Genomic DNA, 27126 nt, shown 5'->3' with positions numbered 1-27126 from the left:
TGCCCGTTCAATACCATTCTTTAAATCTCAGGGGCTAACGTGATTAATTTATCATTACATATTTGGGAAAGCTCTCATTCGTGGCATATTGTCACTCTGTGACAGCTGACAGTGACATGAAACCTTATACATGAAGTTTATTCTTAGGTTCAAACTGGGGAAGTTGCAGGTAATATGTATATGGTTCGATCACCAGGATGCTTAAAAGATCTCTTAACAGGGATTCCTTTTTGGATCTACTTTTAGCACCAATTGCCAATATTGATGTGATTACCCTTATTTAAAGACATCAAAGTCTTAGCTTTGTGTAATGGCAGGATGAATACTGCTGAATCTAGTGTTTGGTTATTGTGTGTGTGTATTTCTTTTTCAGACCTTTCCAAGAATCGTCTCTGTGAGGTTCCGGAGGAGCTCTGTCAGTTCATCTCTCTGGAGACACTGAGCCTTTACCACAATGGGATGCGTTCGCTGTCCTCCAGCCTGGGCAACCTACAGGCCCTCACCTACCTCAACCTCAGGTAACCCAGCACCATGCACATTCTTGCAGGTGCAGTTGCAGGAAATCTACTATCCTCTGGAGGCTAGTTGATAAAATATAGAAAATGTATGGGAATTCAATTTAACCCTGTCCAATGATGCACAGCAATACAGCCTACCAAACTCGTAATGCTTATTCTCAATCAAAACAGTCACAGTTACCCTTGAAGGATTGATTTTTCACTACCACAACTTCAAAATATTTTTTCCTTACAGAAACGTAATTTAATTCGCGGGTCACACTTAACGTGACTTAACGTTGAAGAAATGCTGAAAGCCTGTAACAGTAAATAAACAAAAACGCTGAACTTACCATAGGAAATAAAATTTGGAAACAATGTTTTTCTGAAAAACTAAATTGAATTCAATTCTTGCTCAGGGAAACGCGCATGTCAAAGTGTTTGGGAGAAAGGCGAGACATTACATTATGTTGTACACAAACCTGATTCAAAATGTCCTTGAGATCAAGATAAATAGCATTGTTATGTGTCCACGTGGCAGTCTGTGTCACATTTTTCCCTGCGACCAACCCCTGCAAATCCAACCAGTGGCGACTCAATACCTCACTTCTTGAAAAATGACATATTTATCACCTTCATTAAAAATCAAATTGTGGATTTAGAAGAAATAAAATCTATATTCTGTATCGTATGTGGCCACAGCCTGGGAGGCCTCTAAGGCTAACTGCAGGGGCTGGTTTATCAGCTTCTCCTCAGCACAGAAAAGAAAGCGTGGTGAGGTAAAAACTCAATTATTGTATTGTGTGTGGTCTGAGTGTATGTTGTCTTCTGTGTGAAAAAAGACAATAAAACTTAAAAAAACAAAAGACAACAAATCCTTTGCCTTGTTGGTCGACTCTCCTCTTGTCACGTGTTCAGACTCAACCCAGTTTTGTGACTCTGCTCTGCATACACTTTCAGTTCATACCTGCAGCATCAGACAGCTAACTCAACTAGTATTTTACAAAGTGGAGTTTATTTGATGAAAGTGGGTGCCGCTGTTGAATTGCACAGATGAACCAAATAGGTTTTATGTCTATAAATAAATTTAACAAAGTTGTGTAACTGGTGTGTGCCTGAACACCGTTGTAACACTGACTACCGTGTTTTGAGGAAAAGGACAAAAAAACTATCTGAAATTGTTAAATTGTACTTAAAGGGGCAGTAAGCAAATCTAAAGCAATATGTATTAAAACATTATTCCCCGAGACGTGCTAGCGACAGACGCTACGACTCAGGGGTTTTGGCACCGAGGCTGCGGGTTCGCGGCCCGGTCAGTGAAGTGAAATCACAACAACAACAAAGAAAGAGACATGCTTTATCCAAAACTGCTTTCAGCCCCTTTCAATTCAATTCAATTCAATTAAATTCAAATAATTTTTTTTTTCATTAGCTACAAATCACAACATACATTATCTCAAGGCACTTTACATAGTGAGGTCAAGACCTCACAATATTAAAAAGAACCCCAACAGTTTTCACAATGAGGAAAAAGAGGAAGGTTTTAAGTCTAACCTTAAATGTGGAGAGGAGGTGGGTGTCTGCCTCCCTGACACGGACAGGGAGCTGGTTCCAGAAGAGAGGAGCCTGGTGGCTGAAACCCCTGCCTCCCATTCTACTTTTACAGACTCTGCGAGCCACAAGTAGTCCGGAGTTTACAGAGCCAAGTGATCTATTGGGATAACTCAGCTATGAGCTCTGGAAGGTATGATGGAGCCTGATCATTAAGGGCTTTGTAGGTGAGGAGCAGGATTTTTGATTCAGAAAGATTTCAATATCCTGCCCCTTTAAACACACCTCAAATATAGCAGGTCAATACGTTGCATCCATTTCACCGTTGGCAGTCTGCAGGTGCCTCGTACCTCTGAAGCACAGCTGTTGTTTGAAACCTGAATATGAACTTCAGTGTTTGTTCATCCTTGGGATGAAAAGAGCCCTTACAAATCCTGCCCTTCCTACAACACAAGTGCACTGACACCCCCCTCTGCTCGACAGTTTAATTTTACTGTTGCTAGGAGACCAGAAATACCCTACAGGTGGCTTGTAATACAGACGCCAAGTGTAGGCTGGAGGCAAATATACTGTACAACAAGAATGTACAAATACTATGGAGCAGCATTTCAGTTTTTAACCAAGATTGTGTCAGTGACATTACCTCACTTTTTTTTGTGTGTTTGTGTCTGTGTCTGTGTCTCTCCACAGTCGTAATCTCCTGTCGAGTTTACCCCCGTCAGTGTTTCAGCTTCCTCTCCTGCGAGTGCTCATCATCAGCAACAACAAGCTGTCTTCACTGCCCGCCTCCATTTACTCCCTCACACACCTCCGACAGCTGGTACGATACTCACACTCACACACATACACGCACACACACACACCCTGCTGTCTCATCAAAAGTATCTTGCTGTGCTCTAACTCAGCGTCTCTCGGCAACGGTAGATTTCTATGGTGATAGAGGGGAGAGATCACATTCCACCGGTGTCGTTCTTTCAGTCCAGATCTGTGAATATCTTTTGGGGTCACAGGAAGGAGTCCATAGTGTTGGTTTAAAGCATGAAGTCTCCAGATCCATTCCTGATCTCATAAAACAGGCCAGTGCCCTTGGTTCACTGAGTTCTCTCTGTGTTTTCCTCTGTCAGGATGTAAGCTGCAATGAGCTGCAGTGTTTGCCTGCAGAGCTCGGTCAGCTGGAGTGTCTGAGGGACTTAAATCTGCGGAGGAATCAGCTCACCACACTGCCTGAAGGTATATCATGTCCCTCTAACACCCTAAATAAAGCCACTGTGATGACCTCAGCTCGCTGCGCCCTTTGTTGAACCCAGCGAACACCAGAAAACTAAGTGATGTGTTCTGTGCACATGAATCAGTGAATCTGTAGTGGCTCTGTACTGTAGATGCTGATGATGCACACATCTTTGACCTCCAAAAAAAGCCCAATCTAAGCACTGCTCTGTGTGGAGACTGCTTCTAATGTAGATACTAGTTTTAGATGGTAATTGCATCATTATTTTCAGCTATCGATTGCTTACATGTATTGAACTGTTTTTTGACTTAACGTAAGCCTAATGGATCGTACACCATTAGTGGCTCATTCTCCAAATCATTAGGAGGAAATGGAAATGAAATAAGTGAAGACAAAGTACCACTGGAGCCAGATTCACCGGCTTTCCTCATTTCAAACTTGGCCAGTTTTCATTTCTCTCATTTCATTTCTGTTTTTCACTAGGACACTGCGGATTAATCTCAGTTTCTGCTGAGAGATGTGCTTAAACCAGTGTTTTTTTGGATAGTCCGCTTACTACAAAGAGTTTACAGAGTATTTGTAACATTTCAACAGGGTATTAGTTAAAACTCAACACTTCTACCTTTAGGCCTAGCCAAATCGTCTAATAGTGTTGGTTGAATATTTGTTTATACATTGTTTATACTAGATTGTTACAGTGAAATACTCTGTAAACCCTCTGTTGGGAGGACTATGCTAATAATGTGTACCCTACTCATTTAGCAAGGGGATTTATTCATGATTAAAATAACTAGTTTGCTAATTTGGTCACTACCCTTACTCCATCATTATTACACCAGAGTCATGTCATAGTCACTTTCTCTTTGCAGCATAAATAATAGTTTCATTCACTTAACTGTTACCAATTTGCCTCCGATATGCTGTTTAACTGTCACTGTTAGGCAAAAACACTTCATGCTGGTTATTCACAATAAAAGACTACAAGGAAATTAAAGGCTTTGATTTTTTTTTTCACTTAAACTTTTATTAAAACTATCTTTCTCTCTCTGGCTCTGCGCAGAAATATCCGAGCTCCCTCTTGTGCGCCTTGACGTGTCCTGCAACCGCATTTCCAACGTGCCCTTGTGCTACCGCCACCTGCGGCATCTCCAGAGCATCTTGCTGGACAACAACCCGCTGCAAATGCCGCCTGCGCAGATCTGCTCTAAGGGCAAATACCACATCTTCAAGTTCCTCAATATGGAGGCCTGCAAGAGGAGCCAGGAGGAGCTGGAGAGACACCTGAGACCCACTGGATTCAACAGCTGGTGAGAAGAAAGAGGAGGGGGGTTGTTCTTAGTGGTCCCAATGACATATCACCAATGAGATATTTGAGTTTATTGTAACCTAAATCCACATTCGTACATCTTCGTTTTAAAACGCATCACTGCTGCTGCGTGTATGTCTGCCACCCACACAACGCCAGAGTTTTCAAGCACCTAAAACGGAGACATTTGGAACAGCTGCTCGCCCCGTTTTAGTTAGAGCACTCTGTTGTAGTAGACGTTTGGAGACAATGACAGTCACCTGCATTGACTTCCTGATTGGTTTGAATCGGTCACGACTTGACTACCAGCAGTAAAGGCAAGCTAGATTTGGTACTTCACAAATACAGAAAACCAATCGCTAATCGTTGAATATGCAAATGAAGGCAAAGAAACCGGAAACTTCCAGTGCACGCAGAGGCAGCGCATCCATGAGCCATCTTGTTGCGCACATTCTTCCACCGGTCAAACTACCACGAGCAGCTGTGGTGAGCGGGGCGCGCGGCCTGTGTTATTCGAATATCATGAATATTCATAGTCTCAGATTTAGTCATTGAGGGAGAGAGAGTGGATGGTTTTCAGGTCCATTTTAGAGGATTTTTTAAAAAACTTTTTTTTGGTAAACAATGTTAAACAAAATATTAGGCATAGCAGCTGCCATAACTAGAAATAAGTATTTTCCCAATAAAATCGGCATTTGAGCACACACTCTGAATAATCTAAACGTGAGGTGAGAGTATAAATGAAAGAGATGCAGTAAATGAAGAATGGAGGTACAGTTAATAAATGATGCCAGTGATCGGGGCTTGTTAACTAAGAGCAAGCAGAGTTTATCAAACTTTTCCCAGCTTGAATGGAGCTCCCGGTGAGCTGTTTTCATGAAACAGACTGAACCAAGGACAGAGATAAGGGAATATTTGACAGAAGAGCTCTGCATTTGATCTGGGACAGAAAAACATGAGTCTCTGACCTTTAGGTTTACACAAACCGTGTGTAACAGTTTGCCAACTGTGTGTTTCCCCTGCAGCCTGTCAGACCAAGAGCTGTTCACCGGTCAGTTTGGAGGACTGGACTCTGGCTTCAACAGTGTTGACAGCGGCAGCAAGAGATGGTCTGGGAATGAGGTGACACTACTGGACACATTAATGCCACTTTTAACATGTAATAAATCAAACCAGTTAAAGATTGACTGGGATATTTGAACTCACTACCACGACAGAGTCAATGCACTTTCATTTTACACCAACTAAAACATAGCAAAGGAGTGATATATTCAACAGCATAGCACTTCAATGCCACGATTCCGCTCTGCAGGTAATTATGCTCATTCACAAACGGTTTTGTGCACAAAACGCTGGAGGACATTTCACAGTATCATCGGACAGCACTGTGCGGATTGTTCTCACTGTAAGGTTCTAACCTGACGCACCAGATGGTTTGTTTGACTGAACCATCTGTAAAGGCTTCAGTGGAATGTGCTCGGTAAAGGGCAGGCACTTTCAAAATATAGTTGGCACGTGATTGGATGAACCATCCGTCTATCACCGCCTATCACTGTTGCTGAAATCAGTCGGGAGAAGAGAGAAGACATCTTCTCCTTGAAGAAAAGCTTCTGTAAGATGTTGATGAACAGTCACTTCTCGCTGTTGTCACACCTAAGACACAACCATTGTTGCCAGTAGTTCCTCACATGACGCTGATTAGTCCGAACCATGGTGGTTCAAGCAAATATCTTGGAGCCTAATGCGAGAGATTGTCTGGCATGAGGAGGAGTGATAAATATTTGAAATCTGAATAATGCTGTTAAACTTACACACATTGATGCCAATAATAATATAGCATTTGATGAAAAAAGCAACATATACAAATATAGCCTAGCCTCTGCCAAGCCCATAGAGATCAATGACTTTGTGATTAACTTTGTGTGTGTGTCCAGTCAGCAGATGACTTCTCAGAGCGTTCCCTCCGCATGGCTGAAGTCAGCAGAGACCAGAGGAACCTGGAGGAGGAGGAGGAGGAGGAGGAAGAGGAGGATGTATCTCCTCTGGAGCCGAACAAAAGTGAGGGAGGGCACACCTGCTGTAAGTCATTGCTTTTCATGAAATCATTGTTTGGAGGGTATTGTGGTCCTGAAGGATTTCTGAATCTGTAGATTTGGCTGCACATTAAGAGAAATGACAAACTCTCGTCTCCTCTCTTTGAAGTGAATGGAGAGGCCGAGCAGGTGGACTTCATTGACAGTAGCGTGACGGAGGAAGAGGAGGAGGAGACCAGGATGGGTCCACCCACGCCTCCTCTGGTACCAGTTATTCACAGACAGATCAGTCATTGTGTCATATTCCTTTTGTTATCTCAGAACAAGGAATTTATTGATCGTATCATTGATTTTCAGGATCAGAAGCAGAGGTCATCACCGTCACAAACCCAAGATTCAACAACATGCAGGTAAATCCTGTTAAACACACTGTACTGTGACAGATATCTCCTGTCTGCACGCTCCAGTCTGTTGACATTTTCGCCTCTCTAAACAGACGTCACACGATTCGTCTGCGTCTGTTGGGAATGCATCTTGGAAATCATAAATGAACCGAGAGGTCCGAGACTAATTCGTATTTGAGTATTAGGCTGGCTGTGCCAGGTTGGGAAACAACAAAAATGTAGAAAAAATGCAAAAAAGGTTTTATGCTTTGGAAGTGTGGAAAAGTTGGTTATTGATTAAAAAGTAACTGCAACTTAATTGTCACTCAAACTTCCTGTGCCAGGACAGAGGCAAAAATGGCTGCAGTTGAAAACATTGTGTGTCGTTAATGAGGAAACTTTAACCAAATGGTATTACGGCACCTGACTTGAGAATTAGCACGACCTCCTGCTTACCTCCATGAATCATCACCTTATATTCTCATAACAGTAGTAGATGGAAACAAGCACAGATTTCTATCTTCTTTTGCAGATATTCTGAATACTTGCACTATAGATCAAAGTGGCTCTAATCAAATCACAAAACAAGAAAATTGGTTTTGATCAGTTTAGGTCAACAAGTTTAGGAGGAAAGAGGAAAAACTTTGGTTTGACCGAAGAGGGATGTGTCAGCTGAACCTTTGACCACACCAGTAACGTGTCCCCATTCAGGGACAGCATCCCTCGGAGGACTCAGTCTTTGAAGGCGTGGTCTTCATAGACTGAGCAGACCGCGAGGGGTGGAACCAAGATGACACAGTCTGGTCTACAGAGCATTTCCTGTTTGTCTCACCAGGGTGTCAAAGCCTTGCAGTTGCATCGTAAGCACTTGCTGCAGATTAGCCACCTGCATAGCTAGCGCATTAGCTATGTCGCCGACGTGGAATTAATCCTGGTATAGGTTGGCTCGGGAATGGAAATTGGACAGCCTAGTTGTGTCGTTATGATGCAATCGGTCTTCAAAAGCAGCCTCTGGAGGATGTGGCCGCTGAATTGATACAAAGCTTGTATGTCGTAGTTGTTGCCTCACCCAGCTGTGATGTCACTTGGTACCATATTGCCACAATACACCACTACCGCACAGAGTGTGGGAAAAGCCTATTGTCTCTACAAGTTGGCAGGACAAGCCAGATCATTGGATTGAGAGCAGTAAGTCTTAAACACAAAACAATATCATTTGCAGAAGAAAACAGGTATGTTGTGCTCAGCACAAACGTGGAGGAGGCTGCTTCTTCCAGACTGAAGAGTGGTGTGGGAGTTTCTGGAGACAGCAGATGGTGGAAGAGAACCATCACTACTTGTTCATCTGCTTTTGGGAGGAGAGAGGAAGGACAAGAAGCAACAGGGTTTATAGATAACCTCTTAAAGGAAACTTTTTTTTCATAACACTTTTCACATCAGATGCTCTGACCTCTACCTGGGTACTCACCAAGGTGTTCCACTACATTTACATGTCAAACTCAGTTCTACTCAGCCTGCCTCTGTGACAATCCTTCATTTTAATTCAGCCGTGTGTAGATAGATAGAGATAGAGACTTTATTGTCATTGAAAAAAAACAACGAAATTCAGGTGCAAGTACTGGAGTCAATATATATATATAAAAGTATATAATATATAAAAATAAATAATCCTTTCATTCATCATCCATCCATACTCACTCATACTCACTTCCATGCCAGCATATTTAACATACACTCATTGCCAACGTAGCACTCCCTGGTTGGAAACTTAGTCACTCTGACGGACAAAGACAGCAAAGGTTTTATCACTTTTTTCTCTGCCTCTATTTCCTTCTTTGTTTCACAAGGTCACTTCACAGGGTATTTGAAGAGCTGGGAAAAGTCAATACCCTGCTATTCTCAGTGCTTACAGTGTGTTTTCCCCTCACTGCCCCCCACATGCAGCCATGTGGATGCTGTTATCTTGGAAAGTTCACAGCACTGACACACTGGCTCACCCACCCTTCACTTATAATTGAAACGGCGTACACTGTGTTCAGCTACATGTATTTGTGCTGAAGCCCAGCAGGCAGCTTTTATCATGCTGCTCTCCAGTTCTGTCACCAAGATAACTACATTCTTGAGACCGAGTTTCCCATGAGTCCTATTGGCTACATATTAATATGTGACCCAGTCCCAGGGCCATTGTTCGCAGCCTCTGGAGCAACAACCAGCACACGATCCATTGTTCTCTGTCTGAGTTTTATTAACTGTACTATGGCCAAACTATAACCGTTCATCCAGCTCTCAAGCACTGATTAAGCCAAAACATGGTTTTATTCCTTTTGACTGAAGTAGATTTAGTTTAGGTGTCTGCTCTACAAACACATCACTTCACAATCATGCTGTTGCCTGAACAAACGGATGTTCTAAATCTCAGCTTCCAGCACTTCCTGTGGGACGTCTAAAAATAGACTACAGAGACTTAAAATGGAAATTTTAAAAAAACATGAACAAAATCTTATTTTCATTTTTCACATACATGTAATTTATACAAACCAAGCTTCACAGTAATGTTTAAAGTCTTATCAGATTCACATTGACAAGACTTGATTAAAACTTTAATGTGCTCATGTTTAGTTTGTAAAAGTGCTTGGACCTCTGTAGAATTTTCATAAAATGTTGTACAAAGTATATTTGGATGGACACATACTGTAGGTCATGTGTATCAATGCCTACATGGCCAGGCGCAGGACTTTTTTACAGATGTTTTAGTGCGTCAGTGACCAGATTAATCTTACTCTAATGTGTGGAATCTCTGCATGTATGTCTGATTCTAATAATTTGTTTATCTCAAAAACTGTTCATCTGATCTACTTCAAACTTGGAAGGTGTGCTGTGGTGAATTTTGGTGTCAATTATCTCTGCCAAGACCCAAAAGTCTCTTTAAATCAAATCATGCTGCACCAAATTGCACACACTCATAGACACCAGTCCCCCAAACATGACAGATTTTTTTTCATTAAACTCCATGCATTATTTTTTTGGGAAATCTGGGAAAATGTCAAAAAAGTGTGTGTCCAAATCCCCCACCAACATTGGATGGTTCTTTCTTGGACCATGTCCCATTCTTCCACCAGGTTTCATGGAAATCTGCTCAGTGTTTTTTGTGTAATCCTGATGACAAACAAACAAACAAATAAATGCACCTTGGGGCGAAACCATGTAATAAACAAGCAAACAGTGCTCTGTAGCACTGGGGGTTGGGACTCATCAATGTATGTGACGTCATTGATCAGCACCACCGATTACAGCTGATTCTCCAGTTGAGGTTTGTGCGTACTGATTCAAGCTTCACCAAATTTTGAATAAACGGGAACAGCTCTTTCCTGCCACGGCTCAATTACTGCAGGTGACTTTCGCTGGAGAAGGCCAATTACTTGAACTATTATAATGTTCAGCATAGTGAATCATCAGATATCATAGATTTGGTTCTTCTGGATTTAAGTCTCTTTTTTTTTCAGCTTTGGGCTAAGATCTGGAAAATCTCACCAGATGATTTGAGACATGAGAGCTGTCACTTAAAAAAATATTGGAATGATTGAGAACCAGAACCATTCATTTGAATACAGCCCAGCACATCGATCCTACACTAGGATGTAGACTTGAAGTTCCGTCCATTTATGGGGGCTCGAGGCTGACGTTAAAAAAAGCAGTTACTTTTTACAAAGTTATTCCAGATACAATTCAGCTCTTTGTCCCCACTTTTGAACAATCGCTCAGTTTTTAAGTGTCAACTCTACTGATAATATCTAAAATACTTCCTTAGACTAACTATGGAGTTATCTAGCCATTCACAGTTGTTAGAAAATGGTGTGTGGGTGTGTTGTTATTATTATTATTTTAAATGCACCAATCTTTAGAGATATTGAGATTCAAAAACGTTTGTCTTATTTGCCTCACTGGTGTTCTCTCTCTCTCTCTCTTTGTGTCTACTCTGCAGGTCCAGCCTCCACGTGGAGGTGGGCCCCCAGTCGTCAGCCTCCTCGTCTCCCTTGTCCCCCTCCAGCCCCACCTTGGAGGAGCGGAGGAGGCCGGGCACCCTGTTCATCTGGCAGGAGAGAGAGCGGCTGCAGCAGCAGCAGAGGGAGAAGGCCAGGTCAACCCTAACACTCAGTCACCGTGATTAATGAATGTCGATATTTGTAAAGTGACATTTTTTTAACTGTAAGGCCGAATGTTTGATGTCACAAGGGACACAAAGCATTACTGCAGGCAAAGGCGGAAGTGTCCGAAGAGGCTTGAGGCATGTGAATGGATTAGGCACACACATCACATGACATGAGCAACATGAATGTGACTCTGCAAACTTTTGCAGCTTGGAGAAGTTTTTGTGTGCAGCAGTTTGTGCTCATCACATTAGGAGTAGCTCTCTGTCAGAGGCCACTCCCTACTGCCCCTCTCATATCTAATTATACGCTCTCCATGTCCAAAACTCTAATTTTGCAGTTTGCTGAAGTCGTCGACCAAAACAGGAAGTCATGTGGCCACAGCACCGCAGGCAGGAAGTAGCTCAGCGTAAGTAAAGCCTGTAGAGCAGATGGAGACAGATCATGAGACACTGAGTGACTGTCTCAGTTACAGTCGTCTCATCCATTTTCCTTAGTTCGACTCTGTCTCTGATTCAAATGACGAAAAAGCCAAAGCGAGTTTCTGTGGTGTGTAAACTCAGTGTGTGTCTCCCCCTAGTGGTGCATCTCCAGAGAACAGCAGCTCCCTGTCAGGCCTGCGGCAGAGATGTGCTGTGAGTAGCGTCCTTCATTCCCTCAAGTGAATACAGCCGTCTCCTCTGTTGTAAATCTCACTTATCTCTTTTTAGAGCGCTGAACAGATGGGCACAGTGTCTCCCTCAGTACTTCTACAACACTCCTACAGTAGAACAGGTACTGTACAACACACACACACACTCAAACCACAGCTTTATGAAAGAATGATCAGTAATGAAATACTAAACTAATAAATCCTTGTGTCATGGTGACAATAAAAGGGGGACAACTCTAATATGGCTCCAGTACTAATTCAGCAACACAGTCTATTTAACTCACTTAAAAGCCTCAGGATGCTTCAAATGAACTTAGCTGTATAAAGCAAGTGTATTGATGTCTGTTTGAAAATGGCCACACTGGTCACATGGAATGAAATGATACAGACATGGACCCCCCCATCCCGTACCTATCTTTTTTTTTCTCGACACAATTACACAGAATGCCAAATGTTAGTCACAGACTCCTCAAAGGCTAAAGATGGTGATTGCAGTTTGCTGTCATACCTTGGCTGATTACTGTGACAGAGAATAAATGTCAAACTGTTGATATTTTTTTAAATATTCCTTATCTGTTAAGTTACATCATTGATGAAAACTGTACATCAGTTTATTCTCTGTAGGTGTCCCCATGTGAAAAATGTAAAGGTGAAATTATGAACCAGTGGCATTCTTCCTTTTTCCCAGTTACGTGAATAATAAGAACTTATTTTAAACTTACTACTAGTTTGTTGGTGGGTTTTTTTGGGAAGCAACCAAATTGTTTACAAATTTATGAAGGAAATATGGAACATGGCATCAAATGTTTGGTCACATTCTTGGTCAAAAACTGTGGTTTTGGTCAGAGTTTGTTAATTTGAGAAGTTGAGGCTCTGTTGGTTGTTTGTGAGAATTTGTTCTTCACCTTGGAAAATGGCTTAGTTTGACATAAAACCTCCTTGTTCACAGTCTCCACTTACTAACTTTTCTGAAGATTTTGAACACGCTTCCTTTGAGGAGGTCTGTGAAAGCTCCACGAAATTTACTGTAGTAAGTGGACCTTGAGTTTAGATTTAATTTTATTAATTTTTTTTGTCAAAGTCATGTTGCTATCTGAACCTAAAATGCTGAGGTATTGTATACTGCCCAGTCTTACATACCACTCTGTGTATTTGTCTTCCATCTTGAGAGTGTTTTCTTGAGCTTGGAAATAAAATGAATGTCACCTCCTCCTGTCTGGTTGTGATATAGAAATACCATGGTTTGCAGATATGTGCTTTGTGAGTGTATCTGGCCTCACATATTGGTAATCTTGACATGAATGTTTGTGTCAGATGTCCCGTCCTCCACGAAGACGTCCCCTCCACCCGGTCAGGCCCAGAAACCCAACAGCTTCCTGTTCCGCTCCTCCTCCCGGAACAATGTCAAACCCACAGGTAGGAACAACACAACACATACACACACCTAGCCGATCACTGCCTTGGCAACGTTTCAGCACTGTTTACCGTCTGGTTGTCAGGCGCCATCTTTACTCTCGGCGAGTCTGGCAGAAGTGAGTCTCGCACGACGCTGCGTTCTCCCACAGACGAGAGGCTAGACATCACCCAACTACGCAAGGTAACACACTTTTTTTTTTGTCAAATTGAATATGGATATGGGTCTTATCATTGGATAATAAGTAGTTAATCATATTTATTACCCTTTGCCTCGGTGTGGCCGAGCAAGCAGGATACAATTGCACCCCTGACGGTGTGTGTATTAGTACATTTTTAGTGTGTGCTGTGTGAAACGTGCTGCTGCTACACCAGAATTTCCCAGCTTGGGATGAATAAAGTATTTATCTATCTATCTATCTATCTATCTACATGATGGGAATATTACTTGGGAGGGTATCTACAGATGAGGTAGACAAAAATATGGCCCTGAAAACATATTTTCAAAGATATCTCTGCAAAAATCATAGAGACTATCTAAAGATTTGATTGATCAGAAAAGGATTCCTATAATATGATCATCAAGTCATGAATAGGTCACAGAGAAGTCAGAAAATGACATCATGCATATTTCCGTAAAGGTATAAGATATTCCATAATTTGTGTCTACAGACAGGACCTAAAGCTCATATAGATAGAAACATAATTTACAGCATAATCATATGGTTGGAATGATGTCATCATGATGCCACTATAAAGTCAGAAGATGACGTCATATAGTGTAGTCGTGTATTAACTCATGCAACAAATAAGATTAGAGACATGATCTACAGCTTATTTAACCAATCATTTGTCATCAAATGGTATAAATGACATCAGGATGTAGACATTATGAAATGGCATTATTACAAATAAAGAAGTCAGCATTGTCTGATTCGGACATTATTTACATTATTTGCTGGGTAAGCTTCCGCCTTCTGATGCTATTCATTGGTAGAATGTGTCGGTACCACATTGGTTGTTTGATGGCAGATCTTAACCTTTTGTGATTCTGATGAGATTGTACTAGAAGCCATAAATGTATTTATTGCTTTTTGATAAGCACTTACTTTCCCCCTTTGATTGGGCTGTAAATGCTGTGTAGTCGGCAGGAAGTACAGGTAGTGACTCTCTCTGCCTCCCTCCTCAGACTCTGGAGTCTCGGCTGAAGATCACTCTGCCTGAGGATCTGGGTGAGGCCTTATACAACGGCACCGTCCTCTGCCAGCTGGTCAACCAGATTCGACCGCGCTCCGTTTCAATCATCCACATTCCCTCCCCAGCCGTGGTGAGTGTGATGAACTCATCTTTACGGCTCTGCCCAGAAATGATCGGTTGTTTCCTCTCTAGAAAACAAAAAATACACGTGATAGTTTTAGGAAAATTATTAGAAGAGACTAAATAACACATTCTCCCTCTTACTCTACTCTCTGAGTGTTACAGCACAGTCAGACTTCTTTTTTATGTGGAAGGATCTGGTCGTGAATTGACCCACCACTTTGATTCAATCCGGTGGAACTCGTGAACTCACAATGTTTCCCAATGTCTGGCCAGTGTTAGAGGAGCTGTCGTGAGTGTAACGACAATAAGATGTTTGATAAAATGCTGCGTAATTTGCAAGTCTGTGGTATGTTGCTGGGAGCCCACTCGCCATGCTAGCTTAGAGTTTATGTTTAAAACCCAACCCACTTGACATAAAGAAGACCAGACTGATCCAGATTAATTCACTCTGGTGTGACCAGCAGCTTATGGTTGCTAATGTTAGCAGAGCTGAGACAGCTCTACTGTGCAACTGACGGTCAACTTGTCTTCTGTACTTGTGCTACAGTTTCACTCAAGCATTTCACTCATTAACATCTCAACACTGCTTGTGCTCCTGTTCCACTTGCTCTCAATCAGGGCAGCTAACAGTGACCAATTTCTTTACATTTTCTTCAGACATGATACTGAATTTAACAAAGACAACAGGTTGAGGTTGTAGTGTGCATCAAGTTAAATTTACAGAAGCAGATCACAAAACATGGTGCCCCGGTTTTCTGAAGTGATGAAATATAAGAGAAGAGACATTTGGACTGAAGGGGCCTGATGGTCTCTGCAGATGAGATTTTAAAATTTACACCATCCTGATCCTTACTAATGAAAAAAAAAAGGTAACCCTTTATTTTACAGTCAGCTAATTACATGGTATTTACTAAGAAACTAGATGGTAACAATATATAGTTACGAGGAAAGTACCAAAAATAACTTATGGGAAATACTAAGTTATTACCTATTAAGTACATGTAAATGACTAGGAAAGTATATGGTAATACAATCTATGTATTAAAAAAGTACCGATACGGAAACGATAGTAAGTACATGAAAACCTACGAGGAAACTAGTAATACAATCTAGGTACTAAGAAAGTACCCATAGGAAATGGATGTAAGTTCTAAATTATTACCTATTAAGTACATGGAAACCCTACGAGGAAAGTAGATGGTATTACAATATATATATTAACAAAGTACCAGAAGGAAAGCTGTAAGTACTAAGTTATTATATAGTAAGTACATACAATACATTGGTGACTTCCAGTTACTTACCTTTTTATACCATTAACTGCCAAGTTAATGGTATAAAAAGTATTCCCTTCTGGCTTGATGATCTGTCATGGGTACTTAATGAACTGTCAAAGTGTCTAGTTCTTTCCCAGAACTTAATTATTAAGTTCCGTGTACTGAACATGTACATGGACTGTAAAATAAAGCCATGCATATTTCCGTGTTAATACCGAGTATTTTCTTACCAAGTAAACATAGTCTACTTTCAAACGGTTGGATTTGATAAACTCAAATAAAGGGTTAATGAAAACAAATAAAGGGTTACCCCAAAAAAAGGCTTTTTCAAAGCAAATTAGTCATTTTGCATAAATTTTATTTTTTACATAAATGTGGTTGTGCGTTGCTTTTGTTTTCAGCCAAAACTGAGTTCAGCAAAGTGTCGACTCAACGTGGAAAACTTCATTGCTGCTTGTCGCAAGCTGGGAGTCCCCGAGGTAAATCCACACACAATGGTTGTTTTCACTTTCTCACCCTTTCATTACAACTCATGGATGTTTTGCGTACTCTGATGTTGCAATGCAAAGTATAAAAAAGTATTCCAATTTCCAATGTGCTTTAAGCTCAGTTGTTTTGCTCCATTGTCCTGTCAGGGTTGGACTGAAAGGTTCAGATTTCAGTCCAACCCTCACTCTGCTTTGTGTAATTCTAAACTCTGTTTTGTCCCTTTCTCGTCTCCTCAGTTTTAACAACATGTATTTTCCTCCGTGTGTGTGTGTGTGTGTGTGTGTGTGTGTGTGTGTGTGTGTGTGTGTGTGTGTGTGTGTGTGTGTGTGTGTGTGTGTGTGTGTGTGTGTGTGTGTGTGTGTGTGTGTGTGTGTGTGTGTGTGTGTGTGTGTGTGTGTGTGTGTGTGTGTCCGTCCTGTCCAGACTGACGTGTGTGTGAGCTCTGATGTGCTTCTGTGTAAGCTGCCCGCTGTGCTGCGCTGTGTGGCGGCCCTGCTGGCCACGAAGGGGGGTGGAATGGCGGAGGACCACTCCCCTTGCCACTCCTCACCTTCGACTTCATCGTCGTCCACCTCCTCCTCGTCCTCGCTGCTGTCCACAGATTTCCTGCTCTTCTACTGTGCGGCCATGGCCATGCTCTACTTCCTCTACTGCTACCTGCTCACCTAGAGGAGACACACACACACACACACAACACAAAGTACTTACACAGTCACATGTTGAACTGCTCTACAAACACAAACAGAAACATGTACCGCAGTCGAAGTTTTGTAAAGTCTGAGGCCAACACACAGCTGCTCTCACAGCTGTCATCTCAGACTGTGTGTGAGTGTGCGTGTGTGTGTGTGTGTGCGTGTGTGTGTGTAATATGCATACTCTGTGTGACTGTAGAGCAGATGTCAAGAGACCTGAGAGTGTGTGTTGAATGTTGGAGCCTTATAGAGCGGGCAGTCGAGCACCTTTAACAGAATACACTACTCAGACTTCATTTTTACGTTGACACGAATGGAAAGCACTAAAGTGATGGACAAATGCTGCCTGAGAGCAGATGAACAGTAAAATGCCTTAGCTTAGTTTAGCCTTCACTCAGTAACATGGTTAACTGTCAGGTGCTCAGAGGCAAAAATCAATCTCTCTGGTTGGGACATGACTGGGGCAGAGCAAAGGACGCACACCCTCAGTCAACAGCATTTACACTTTACAAATTATTCCTAGTCTAAACTGGAATATCTTCCTTCACAGCTTTTTGATTCTGCACGATGTAAAGCAACAAAGCATTGAGACACTCAAAGAAGTTTCTTGAGAGCAGAGCACACAAAGCCGCAACAAGCACAAGCCCTTTACTTTGGACCTGTTCAGACCTGGTGTTAACATCCATTTCGATTGTGGCGTTAGCCTCAAATATATTGGCGCATGTGAAACGCTGAGACGTGCAAAAATACTTTTGGTTTCTGTAGTTGGTCAGAGGACGTCAGCTGAGTAGACGGTCGAGCACACACCCATGTTCACACTGCTTAAAGAATGTGGACACGTGAGTCTGAGTGATCAGATCTCAAATGGATCCTGGGTGCGTTTACACCTGAACTTTGCCATCACAAGCTGTCCACTTGTGATGAAATCATCTCAGGATGGATAGCAAACAACCGACTGCCAACACGTACAGGATACAACATGCCTGTAGCCATCAAACACAACTGAACGCATAGCTCACTTACACAGAGAAACATTAGTATTCATTTGGAGTTGTATTTGTGTCAAACTGATGAAAGTGGACGTGTAACGTTCACTGCAAACATGAGAGAGAGCCTTGAAACAACCAGAACAGTGATGTCAGTGGGCCATGAAACAAAAACAGCAAGCTAATTCTTTGTGGGTCGGTCATGAGTGGCACTTTTCATATTCCACACAAACATTTAATCCATTTTTAAATTAAAGAATATTGACTGGTGCAGGTTTAAGACACATTTACACTGAGAATGAGAAACCCCTTATACCAGACTACAACTCAAACCAAAAGTTGTGTTAAAACTTGGGTTTGACTTTCAAAGTGTATACTATCAGATTAGATAACATAGTACTTACCAAAGTAATTGTCGAGTTCTGGGCTTGTGGCAGTGTCATTAAACAAACACGAGCAGTCCGACCGGTGTATAGAACAGAATTAGGAAGCAGTGATAAATCGTCGTGGTCTGCAGGATGCTTAAGCAGCTTATCTAAATGCTGCTGTTTCTAGTCAGAATTACAAAATGCTGACGACTGACTGGATATCCAAGAAAACTGGGTGGTTGGATAAATGTTTAAATATTCTCATCACTCAACCAGAAAGAAACTGTTGTTGTTAAGCTCTGCCCGTCAAGTTATAAGTGAACCACTGAGATTTCTTCTGCCTCCAGAGCATTTCTCTCTGGGAGAGGTCACAGCTTAAACTCCAGTCCGCATGTCTGTAGCTGTTTATATACAGTCTATGGTCTGTAGGCACATAACTCATCCTGAGAGAGAAGCTGTCGCGGTGACCAGAGAGTGAATTGTGAATGTGAATTTTTTTTAAGCCTTGAGGCAGATGCAAGTTAGTTGCTATGGGCCCTGGATGTTAAGCGATGTTATTGTTCTCACAACAACGTGACAGTGAGACAAAGAATAATACAGTGCCTGTTCTTGAATGAACCCCGACCACTTGCAGAGACTGCTCTTGTTTCTGTCTCTGCTATGTTAAATGTGAGCAGCAGGGGGCGATGTCGCTTCACCAACCCCCCAGCTCGAACAGACGGTACAAACCCCAACAGGATGTTTGTGTGTGTGCGTGTTAACTTCTTTTTGGGGTTGTCACTGGTCCTTTTGACTAGCTGACTTTGTGTTTGTATAAATGTAAACAAGATGTTAAATTATTGCTTTTTTATTTTAGTATTTTCTCATTGGTGCGTTTTGTGTTTTTGGTGAACAAGCACAGGCGTCACTAATTTGGTTCAGCCTGTACGCAAATGTTTTTTTTAAAGCCTGTTAAGGCTTTGTGAAATCAGCGTGTGTTATAAATCACACACACAAACAGGTCAATTAGAAGTAATCAATATTCAATTATTCAGAGGTAAAATGACATTGATTGTTTAAAAGTTTTGCCCTTCGTTGGACTGGTAAATAATTAATTCCTTAGGCTACACATTTCACAGAGCATCAAATGATCTGCGCTGATTCGCCACACGCTGTGTCTGGCTTATTGCTCATAGCAGGTCAATGTCAATCACACAGATTGTAATCTAATCACTGTGTTCATTTGACTGATGTGGGCTTCAAATGTTTAATGAAATCCAGATTGTCTAAACAGAGCCCCATAAATAGACTGACATTAAACTAACGAAGTAGGGTGACCAACATAAATTATTCATATGGAACTATTCCATCGAATGTCATGGGAAAATTAAATGAATAAATGATCTAAATTATACATTGGTATGCTTTTCTTTTGTAGCTGTGAGAGAGAGAGTGAGAGAGGAACGTCATAATATCAAAAATAAACGGTGAACTTGTCCCTGAATCAGCGAAGGCTGATCCCAGTGCTGCTACGCCCAGAGCAGTCTTAAAATGTGGAGCCCCAATAATACATTGTGTAAAATATATACATTCATTAGTAATTCATCAAACGATATAAGGAGTTATTACATTTGAACTGTTATTTCTTTCTTATGCGGACCGATTCTCTCTCTCCTGTGAACAACCCCCACCATTCCCCGAACCGCTGACTCCTTTACGCAATGCCGGGGTCAGTGGTGTTCACGTCAGGCTGCTCTTTCACTTCCTATAATGACTCTCTTGCCCTGCACTTGCAGCGAACGCCTCAAAGGCTGTCTGTGTCTGACGGGTGGCCCTCACCACTGAGCAGCCCGTGGATTCACCCTCCTTGGGTTGGACCACTTGTTCACTGTTTCTGTAGGGTATCGGCCCTCGGCCCATGACCTGACTCGCCAAACGGCTGAATCACAACGAGCAGGTCGATGCAGAGTTTCGTTCAATTTATTTTTTATCCTTGTGTGCCTCCGATTCAATGCCACCTCTCTTAAGCAAGCCCAGCAAATGCCACCATAGTAGTTCTGTTAGCTCTTTCTTTTCATTCTGAAATAACAAACTGGCTGTTGCAGTAAATAACCGCAGTACACAGAGTAACTAACGTCTCAACTTGTATTTAGTTTAATAGGACTACAAATGCTAAGTAGGGTTGTGAGCAAGATTCAACATTCGTTGTCCAGAGAGAACCTCCCTTTTTCGTTCTTGTGTTGTACAAAATTAAATCCAAATGCAGTTGAGGTAAATCTGGAGCAGTAAACCAACACAGCAACAACTGCTGGTTGGTTGATTCAGCTAACAGGAGCTAACTTACTAATTTATGAGCAGTTGTTGAGCTTGCTAGCTAAAAGGCCTGATGGAAAAAAAAGCCATCTCCCTGTGTGAATTGCTTAGTAATCGTCATTCATAATATATGTCAAAAAAACAATATTATAGTATTTTTACATACAAAACTGCCAGTTGGCAGGTGGCACACAGGGAACTACGCTGTAAGATTCATAAGTTAAATCCGCAGGCGTAGGCAAAAACCTTGCGTTTTTACCGGACACAAATATATATGCCAAATCAAATAGTCAAAGTTCTAAAAAATGTTCACTGTTTTTTTTTTTAAGAGAGGTGTAGGGTTACATGACGGGGTGAAAGGTCAGAGGGCTGTGATGCTGTCACTGTTTATGAAAGAAATGAAATGTGACGATAAAAAGACAATTACATAAAAATAACCTATGAAATGTGACGACATGAAAATAACAATGAACTAACATTTTATGTTAATGAGTTGATCATTTCTCAAATCACTTTCCAAATTGGTTCCTTTATATATTTCATACAATTTATTTGCGCGTCTTAATTTCACAATGTCTTCATTGAATGTTAAACAAGTCGAGGCCCCAGATTTGACAACAGCCATTCTGTTGAAATTGAAATATACTCTCTTATTCAACAAGTCATTGTACAGCACACTGGTTATTATTGTCTGCCGTCCATTTTATGTCCACATCTCTGCTGTCTAGAGGTTAGAATGTCCACTGTAAAAACCTCCCTTCCCATGTCTGGAGTTTTTTATTAGCCTGCTGTTAAGATTACATTTATACTGTTTCAATTGAAATGTATATTTTATAAATGAAACTGAACAAGCAACACACGGTAATTCGTTCACTGGCTTAGACCAAGCTATATTCTTAAACATGTTAGCGGAACAGAAATACTGCTGTGTTTTATATTTATGATACTCTTGTATAATTAAGAATCATTCGTTGAGTTTATATAAATCTATATGTAAAGTTTTTCTTTTCTTCCCGCTGTAAAGAAATTATTAAAACTGAAACCTTGACATGTGCTGTTTGTCTGCTTGCCCGCTGTCTTGCTTTTGCTTAATCGGCCAAAAACTAAATGTGATCAGGGTATCTGCAGCTGGCTGAACATTTTAATATGCCCCCCCCCCCCAAAAAAAATCTAAATTTTGTAAATGTGGAAATATTCTATATTTTTGTTCCTTTGGTCAAATACAATGAGCCAGTGTCCTCTAGCACAGATTATTATTATTATAAGGTAGTTTAATCCTCCACTAAATATAGTCTCCAACAGTCTCCTCCTGCATTAAGAAACGACTCATCCCTTTTCAGAAATGAAGCGATATATTTGAAAGCTTTACATGTGTGTTCCTCGTCCAAGTTCAAATTTCGAGCACGGCGTCTTTGTTGCCCCGATCGAGGGGCAATGGGGGAAAATGTCTGTTTCATGATATCGGGCGTGTTTCAAATCCTAATTGGTACAAAAAAAAACACAAACAAATTTTAACGTTTGAAATACTTTGTGAGAGCCATTCGTAGCTGAGGTGGTGAACAGATAGGCCTTTCTGTTCTTACTGTAGCACGAAGAGCAAAGAGAATGTTCATCAAGGGCTTCGATCAAAAACTGGTGTATGTGCTTCGTGAGGCCGACATCTCACCTCTGGGGTTTGTTGTTTCTTCCAACTCGGCACAAGAAATCTTGTGCTTGAACACCGACTCACTACAGTTGGTGAGAACGACCCACACGAAGACGAGCTTCGTGAGTCGAAGTCTAAAGGGTTGTTCGAAAGCCTCTAGAGGTTGGCAGATGTCAGATGTATGTCTGGTTAACTTCTCAGATGGGCGTTTGTTGACAAAGGAAAAAATCTCGGATGATTCCACATCTACCACTTCAAACTAAATGAGCGAGTGTGCGCAGCCCCTGCAGATGTCCTGATGTGAATCCACTGTGCCCTGTGCTTTAACCCCGTCCGAGGCCCCTCTGTGCTCTGCAGGAGGTTTGCCTCACGAATGCCAGCCGGCCCGAGCCGGAGCGTAGTGCGTGTGTTGAGTCTCGGTCAGAGACGAGGCCGCATCGGCCTGTAGGTTGGTATGGCACCTGCGCTGCTGCCTTCCCCCTCGGTCTCCCCCTCGCCGCATCACCTCCGCGTGCGGCCGGCCTGCTGCCCAGACACGCCCGTGGGGCCCCACAGGCTCTGGGTTCTCATGGGTGTCATCAGACCTCAGGTTCAACAGTTGATCAGCTCATCGCGACAGAGTCGGTGGCGCTGATTATGAAGATTGAGTCTTTTTGAAATTCCTAGTGGGCCTTTACTGGGACATGTCAATTTCTTTGTGGGGGAGCGAGTTCCTCTCGCAGGTTCCATCTGAAATGAAACAAGCCTCAGAACCAGTGCAGCAGACATCAGGCAGTGCAGGGGGGGCAAACCAATTTAGATTCATACTTGAATGCTGAGATCTGATGCAACAACTTTCAGGATAGAATAATAAACCCTTGAATTATTGCTGTAAAAGCAGTAAAAAAAAAAAAAAAAGCATGAAAACAAAAAATCCTTCAGCAAGATTTGAAGAAAAAAAAGCACAGACATTCAATTCTCAAGGTTAACCAATACCAATTTATTTGCTTGGAAACCATCTAAGTCTGAGCTATGACGATGCACTATCCACGTCATGGCATTACACAAGGCCAGGTCAATCTCTTTGGGGCGTTTACCTTTATATGTGTTTCTGTCTTCTCTTTTCCCGGGAGAAACGTCGAGCGATAATCTATGTACAGCATCAGGCTTCTTTTTTTGCTTTTTTTTAACAGTGCACATGAAACTGCCACATCCCCATATTAGGTCAAACTAGTTCATCAGTTACAGAGCCACGTCATTCACCTCGTAAGGATGCGCCGGCAGATTGCAGTGAGACGGGCCCGGACTGTGGATGGAGCGACGGCGGCGGACGCGTTGCCATGAAATGTGTGCAGGCGACCTGGTGGTCGGCCAACTCGCCCCAGTGCCACCACGTGTAGTGAGTCACTGACCCTCCACGACCCCGTCGTCTCGGCACCCACTGAATGGACCGATCCGGACTTCTCATCTCGCGCCACCCTCGGGTCAAAGCGTCACCCTGTCCAGTGCTTTTGCTTTGTGATCAAATATCTGCAACCCCCCCCCCCCCCCCCCCCCCCCCCCCCCTTCCCGGCTCGGCTGCAACTTTCCAAGGCCAACATGCCCAATTAAAAAGAATGAAGACTGTAGGCTAAACATAATTGCCAATTGATTTGCTAAAAGTGGTTAAAACCACTAAGTCCATCCAAGTTACTGCTCACCCGTCATATCCACTCATATCTCATCCACATGCTTTATTATTCTGTCGCTGATCACATTTTTTCTGCGAACCCAGACCCTGATCAGAGTCAGCTGTAAGTTGTGTTTTGTCGAACCATCTGCAGGCCTGTGAGCCTGCGGTGTTAGTTTGACTTGCCGCAGGCCCGGTCGGATGCTTCTGTCCCTTCAGCGGCGGATCCAAGTTTGTTGTCCGAGCAACGAGCGTCAGTCAAACAGGAAGTAGGCAACAAGCCCAATCCGCACAAGTGCACATTCAGCTGAATCAAGATATTCCAAGATGTGGTCCTGAAACGTTGCATCACAAGAATAAAAGTGTTTACTGTAGAATGACCAGTACTGGATTTAGCAAGGCCAAATCTGATAATGTCTCAGCTGATATTACCTAATAAATAATATAAATAAACAATTTTTGAAAAAAAAAATCCCCCAAATTAGTTAATTAAAGAATTTTAAACAAGATATGCTGTTTTACACTACAGTCCCCAGGTTTGTAAATGGGATTTAGGGAAAGCAGCTAAAGAAAATGCTAATTGATGCAATTTAGTTTTTACTTTTTCAAACGTTGGCGAACTTAAAAAAAGGATTCAAAAGAAACTGAATCCGACGTATTTTCAATATGAATTGGTCAGATGTGAGTGGCGCTCTTCTCCTTTTTCCTACGCCACTGTGACAAGTGGATCATTTCACTCACAGCTCGGATTCGCAAGCGTTTCCAGAGATCGTTTCAAATTGTGCTTTTTTATCTCGATCAACCGCAAACGGCGAATTGATGAAATGAGATTGTCCGTGGGTAATACTCTGTGCATCTTCAAGGCTTTCTTCTCTCTTAAGCAGCATGGCTTGCTGACAACTTAACAGTGTCCTGTCTACAAACACGGGGGCCTGTTATTGGATTAGCCCAAACCCTTAATCCAAACACAAACAGAAATGTAAGAACAACAAAATTGGAATTATGCACCGGAACTATTATAGTAGACTGGACTCACACTAGGAAAAAAAAAAGGCAGTTCTATTAAGTTTACTCCCTGGCTCAGCCCATCCAGAGGCCACAGGGAAAAGATGCAATGTGTGTTGCAATGTCTTAAAGGGATAGTTCAGTGTAATTGAAGTGGGGTTGTATGAGTTACGTATGCACAGTCAATATGTGACCTTATGGAGACGGTGATCAAGACGTCGAAAAAGACGTTCTGCGGTCGTCCCCTCTGCAACAGTGGGACTGAGACTTACGCTGCCTCCACTTCTCCTCCCCTCCTTCCCCTTCTCCTCCAAACTCCGTTACATGACATCGCTGATCACCATCTCCATAAGGTGACACATTAACTATGCATAAGTAACTCATACAACCCCACTTCAAAATCACTGAACTGTCCCTTTAAGACATCAATGAGGGCTGAGGGTGGCATGTTAAAAGACCTAACTGACACATAGGGACAAAAAGCAAAGTCTAGCTTGTTGGCTATCATTATTATTATTATTATTATTATTATTATTAAGTGAAACACACATTACCTGCATCTGCTCACTCCTCCTCTGTGCCCTCCCCCAGGACTCCTTGTGTTCGCCTCAGCTCATCATGGAAGACCAGGGGCTGAGTCGGCTGGCCCAGACCATCCAGCTGCTGGTCAGCCCGGCCGACGGCTCCCAGAGGGCCCCGAAGCAGGAAACATCTGGGGCTCATGGCTCGGCACAAGGCCAGTAAACACGCAGCTGCCCCGTCCGCAGCATCGCACCAGAGAGATGCAACTCAGGACCAGTGTTTGTTTTTTTCAATATGCTTCATATTTGAATTATTCCCTTGACTTTTGCGGTTAGACATGCTGTGTCCATCCTCCTCGGAGCAAATACATGGCTACGGTTGAAATAAAATTGTAAATGACTCGAGGCTTCTTGCGTCCTTTGTCGTAACTTGCAGAAAAGGATCGAGATTGGTTGGAAGTGAAACAAAACGCCCGACGGAATTGTATAAAAGGTCATCTGTGGTTGTAGTTCTCCACTGTGCTCTTCAAAGTCGGACCGCCGGAAAAATATAATACTTGGTTTGCTCACAAACAAACGCAAATTCCTTGCCTCAGTGAACGGAGTGACGAACGCAGGCAGCCATCATTAGGGATTCATAGAACTCTAGTTACATTCGATACTTTCGTTTTATTAGTAGGACTTGAATACATATCTTTTTGTAGATTGGAGGGAGTGCTCGTTGAGAATATCAAAGGATAAAAGATATTTAGGATTATAAGTGGCAAAAGAGCTAAATAATTCTATTGTAAGATCTTTAAAAACAGTAGTATTTAACTGTCAATAGATAACCTGCTGCTTTCGGAAGAAGAAATGTTAAAAATGTCAAGACAATGTATCTAAATACCGAGACGGACAAAATCTGCGTGGACATACTGCACCTAAAGTGCACGTCCTTCTGTAGTCCAGGTGCACGGACTCTTTAAAGTGTCACTTGGTGATTAATGGGTGAAACTCTGCGGGGGGCCAGCAGGGGACTGCAGCACCAGTTGGGAAGCCCGACGTCTCCGCATCCGGCCAAGTAATCTTTTATCAGCGGCACATCTATCTAAACTGCACAGACGCTGTCCGCTGTGGTCGCTTGGTGCCGCGGGGCGGCGAAAAGGCTCGCAGGCGAAAAAAACGACGAAAAGCAAAGTAAAGGAGGATGTCACGCGTGGGCCCTCGAACGCCGAGCTACTCAGCGTACGGCTCGACGCAAGCACCCATCTGTCCGCGTGTTGACAGCCGCCTGTGTCCATGCATGAGCACGTGCGAGCTCTCGAACACGCCCCGCCCCCCATCGAGGCGGAGAGCAGAGGAGCAGGGCGGCCTTCACTTTATTAATCAGCTCTGGCTTCAATCACGAGTCAATTAGCGGCGTGGCCTCACTGACTATCAGTTTCACTGCTCTGGGCGGACCGTCCGCCGCCGGCCCACCGGCCCACGTCTCCGCAAGACGCGCACCTGATGAGTTCTCATTTTTCCTCGCGTATGGAAATGGCGGCGGGCGGATTCCCCACACGTCCGAGCAGGCGGGCGGGCCCCGCGAGGGCCTACACCGCCAACTGGGCAGAGAGCGGCGACGCGGCCTGACATTTGAAGGGATGTGACTGAAGATGCGCATGATTCCCCCCCAACGGGTGTCGAGCCT

At 42.7% G+C, this 27126-nt stretch overlaps 1 protein-coding gene across 4 annotated transcripts in view; it reads left to right on the top strand.

The window, feature by feature from the left end:
- lrch4 (leucine-rich repeats and calponin homology (CH) domain containing 4) overlaps positions 1-25855 on the top strand; it is a 46661-nt gene extending 20806 nt beyond the window's left edge. Inside the window, exons 2-18 of one of the 4 annotated variants that reach the window (XM_035637120.2) lie at positions 374-518; positions 2739-2868; positions 3173-3278; positions 4337-4583; positions 5608-5704; positions 6517-6661; positions 6785-6879; positions 6973-7025; positions 10981-11136; positions 11487-11555; positions 11727-11781; positions 11857-11920; positions 13113-13214; positions 13298-13395; positions 14401-14538; positions 16210-16287; positions 25525-25855. In XM_035637120.2, the coding sequence (XP_035493013.1) occupies positions 374-518; positions 2739-2868; positions 3173-3278; positions 4337-4583; positions 5608-5704; positions 6517-6661; positions 6785-6879; positions 6973-7025; positions 10981-11136; positions 11487-11555; positions 11727-11781; positions 11857-11920; positions 13113-13214; positions 13298-13395; positions 14401-14538; positions 16210-16287; positions 25525-25677 (1931 nt within the window). In that variant the 3' untranslated portion in view covers positions 25678-25855. Of the gene's footprint in view, positions 1-373; positions 519-2738; positions 2869-3172; positions 3279-4336; positions 4584-5607; positions 5705-6516; positions 6662-6784; positions 6880-6972; positions 7026-10980; positions 11137-11486; positions 11556-11726; positions 11782-11856; positions 11921-13112; positions 13215-13297; positions 13396-14400; positions 14539-16209; positions 16288-16720; positions 24597-25524 lie in introns of those variants that run through there. The other 3 variants (XM_035637102.2, XM_035637111.2, XM_035637092.2) reach the window with 3 other exon arrangements.
- The last annotated feature ends 1271 nt before the right edge of the window (positions 25856-27126 follow it).

The sequence above is a fragment of the Scophthalmus maximus genome, chromosome 1 (assembly GCF_022379125.1).
Source record: "Scophthalmus maximus strain ysfricsl-2021 chromosome 1, ASM2237912v1, whole genome shotgun sequence".
NCBI classification, from domain to species: Eukaryota; Metazoa; Chordata; class Actinopteri; order Pleuronectiformes; family Scophthalmidae; genus Scophthalmus; species Scophthalmus maximus.
The sequence above is the reverse complement of the archived record's forward strand: the minus strand, read 5'-3'. Positions and strand labels throughout refer to the sequence as shown.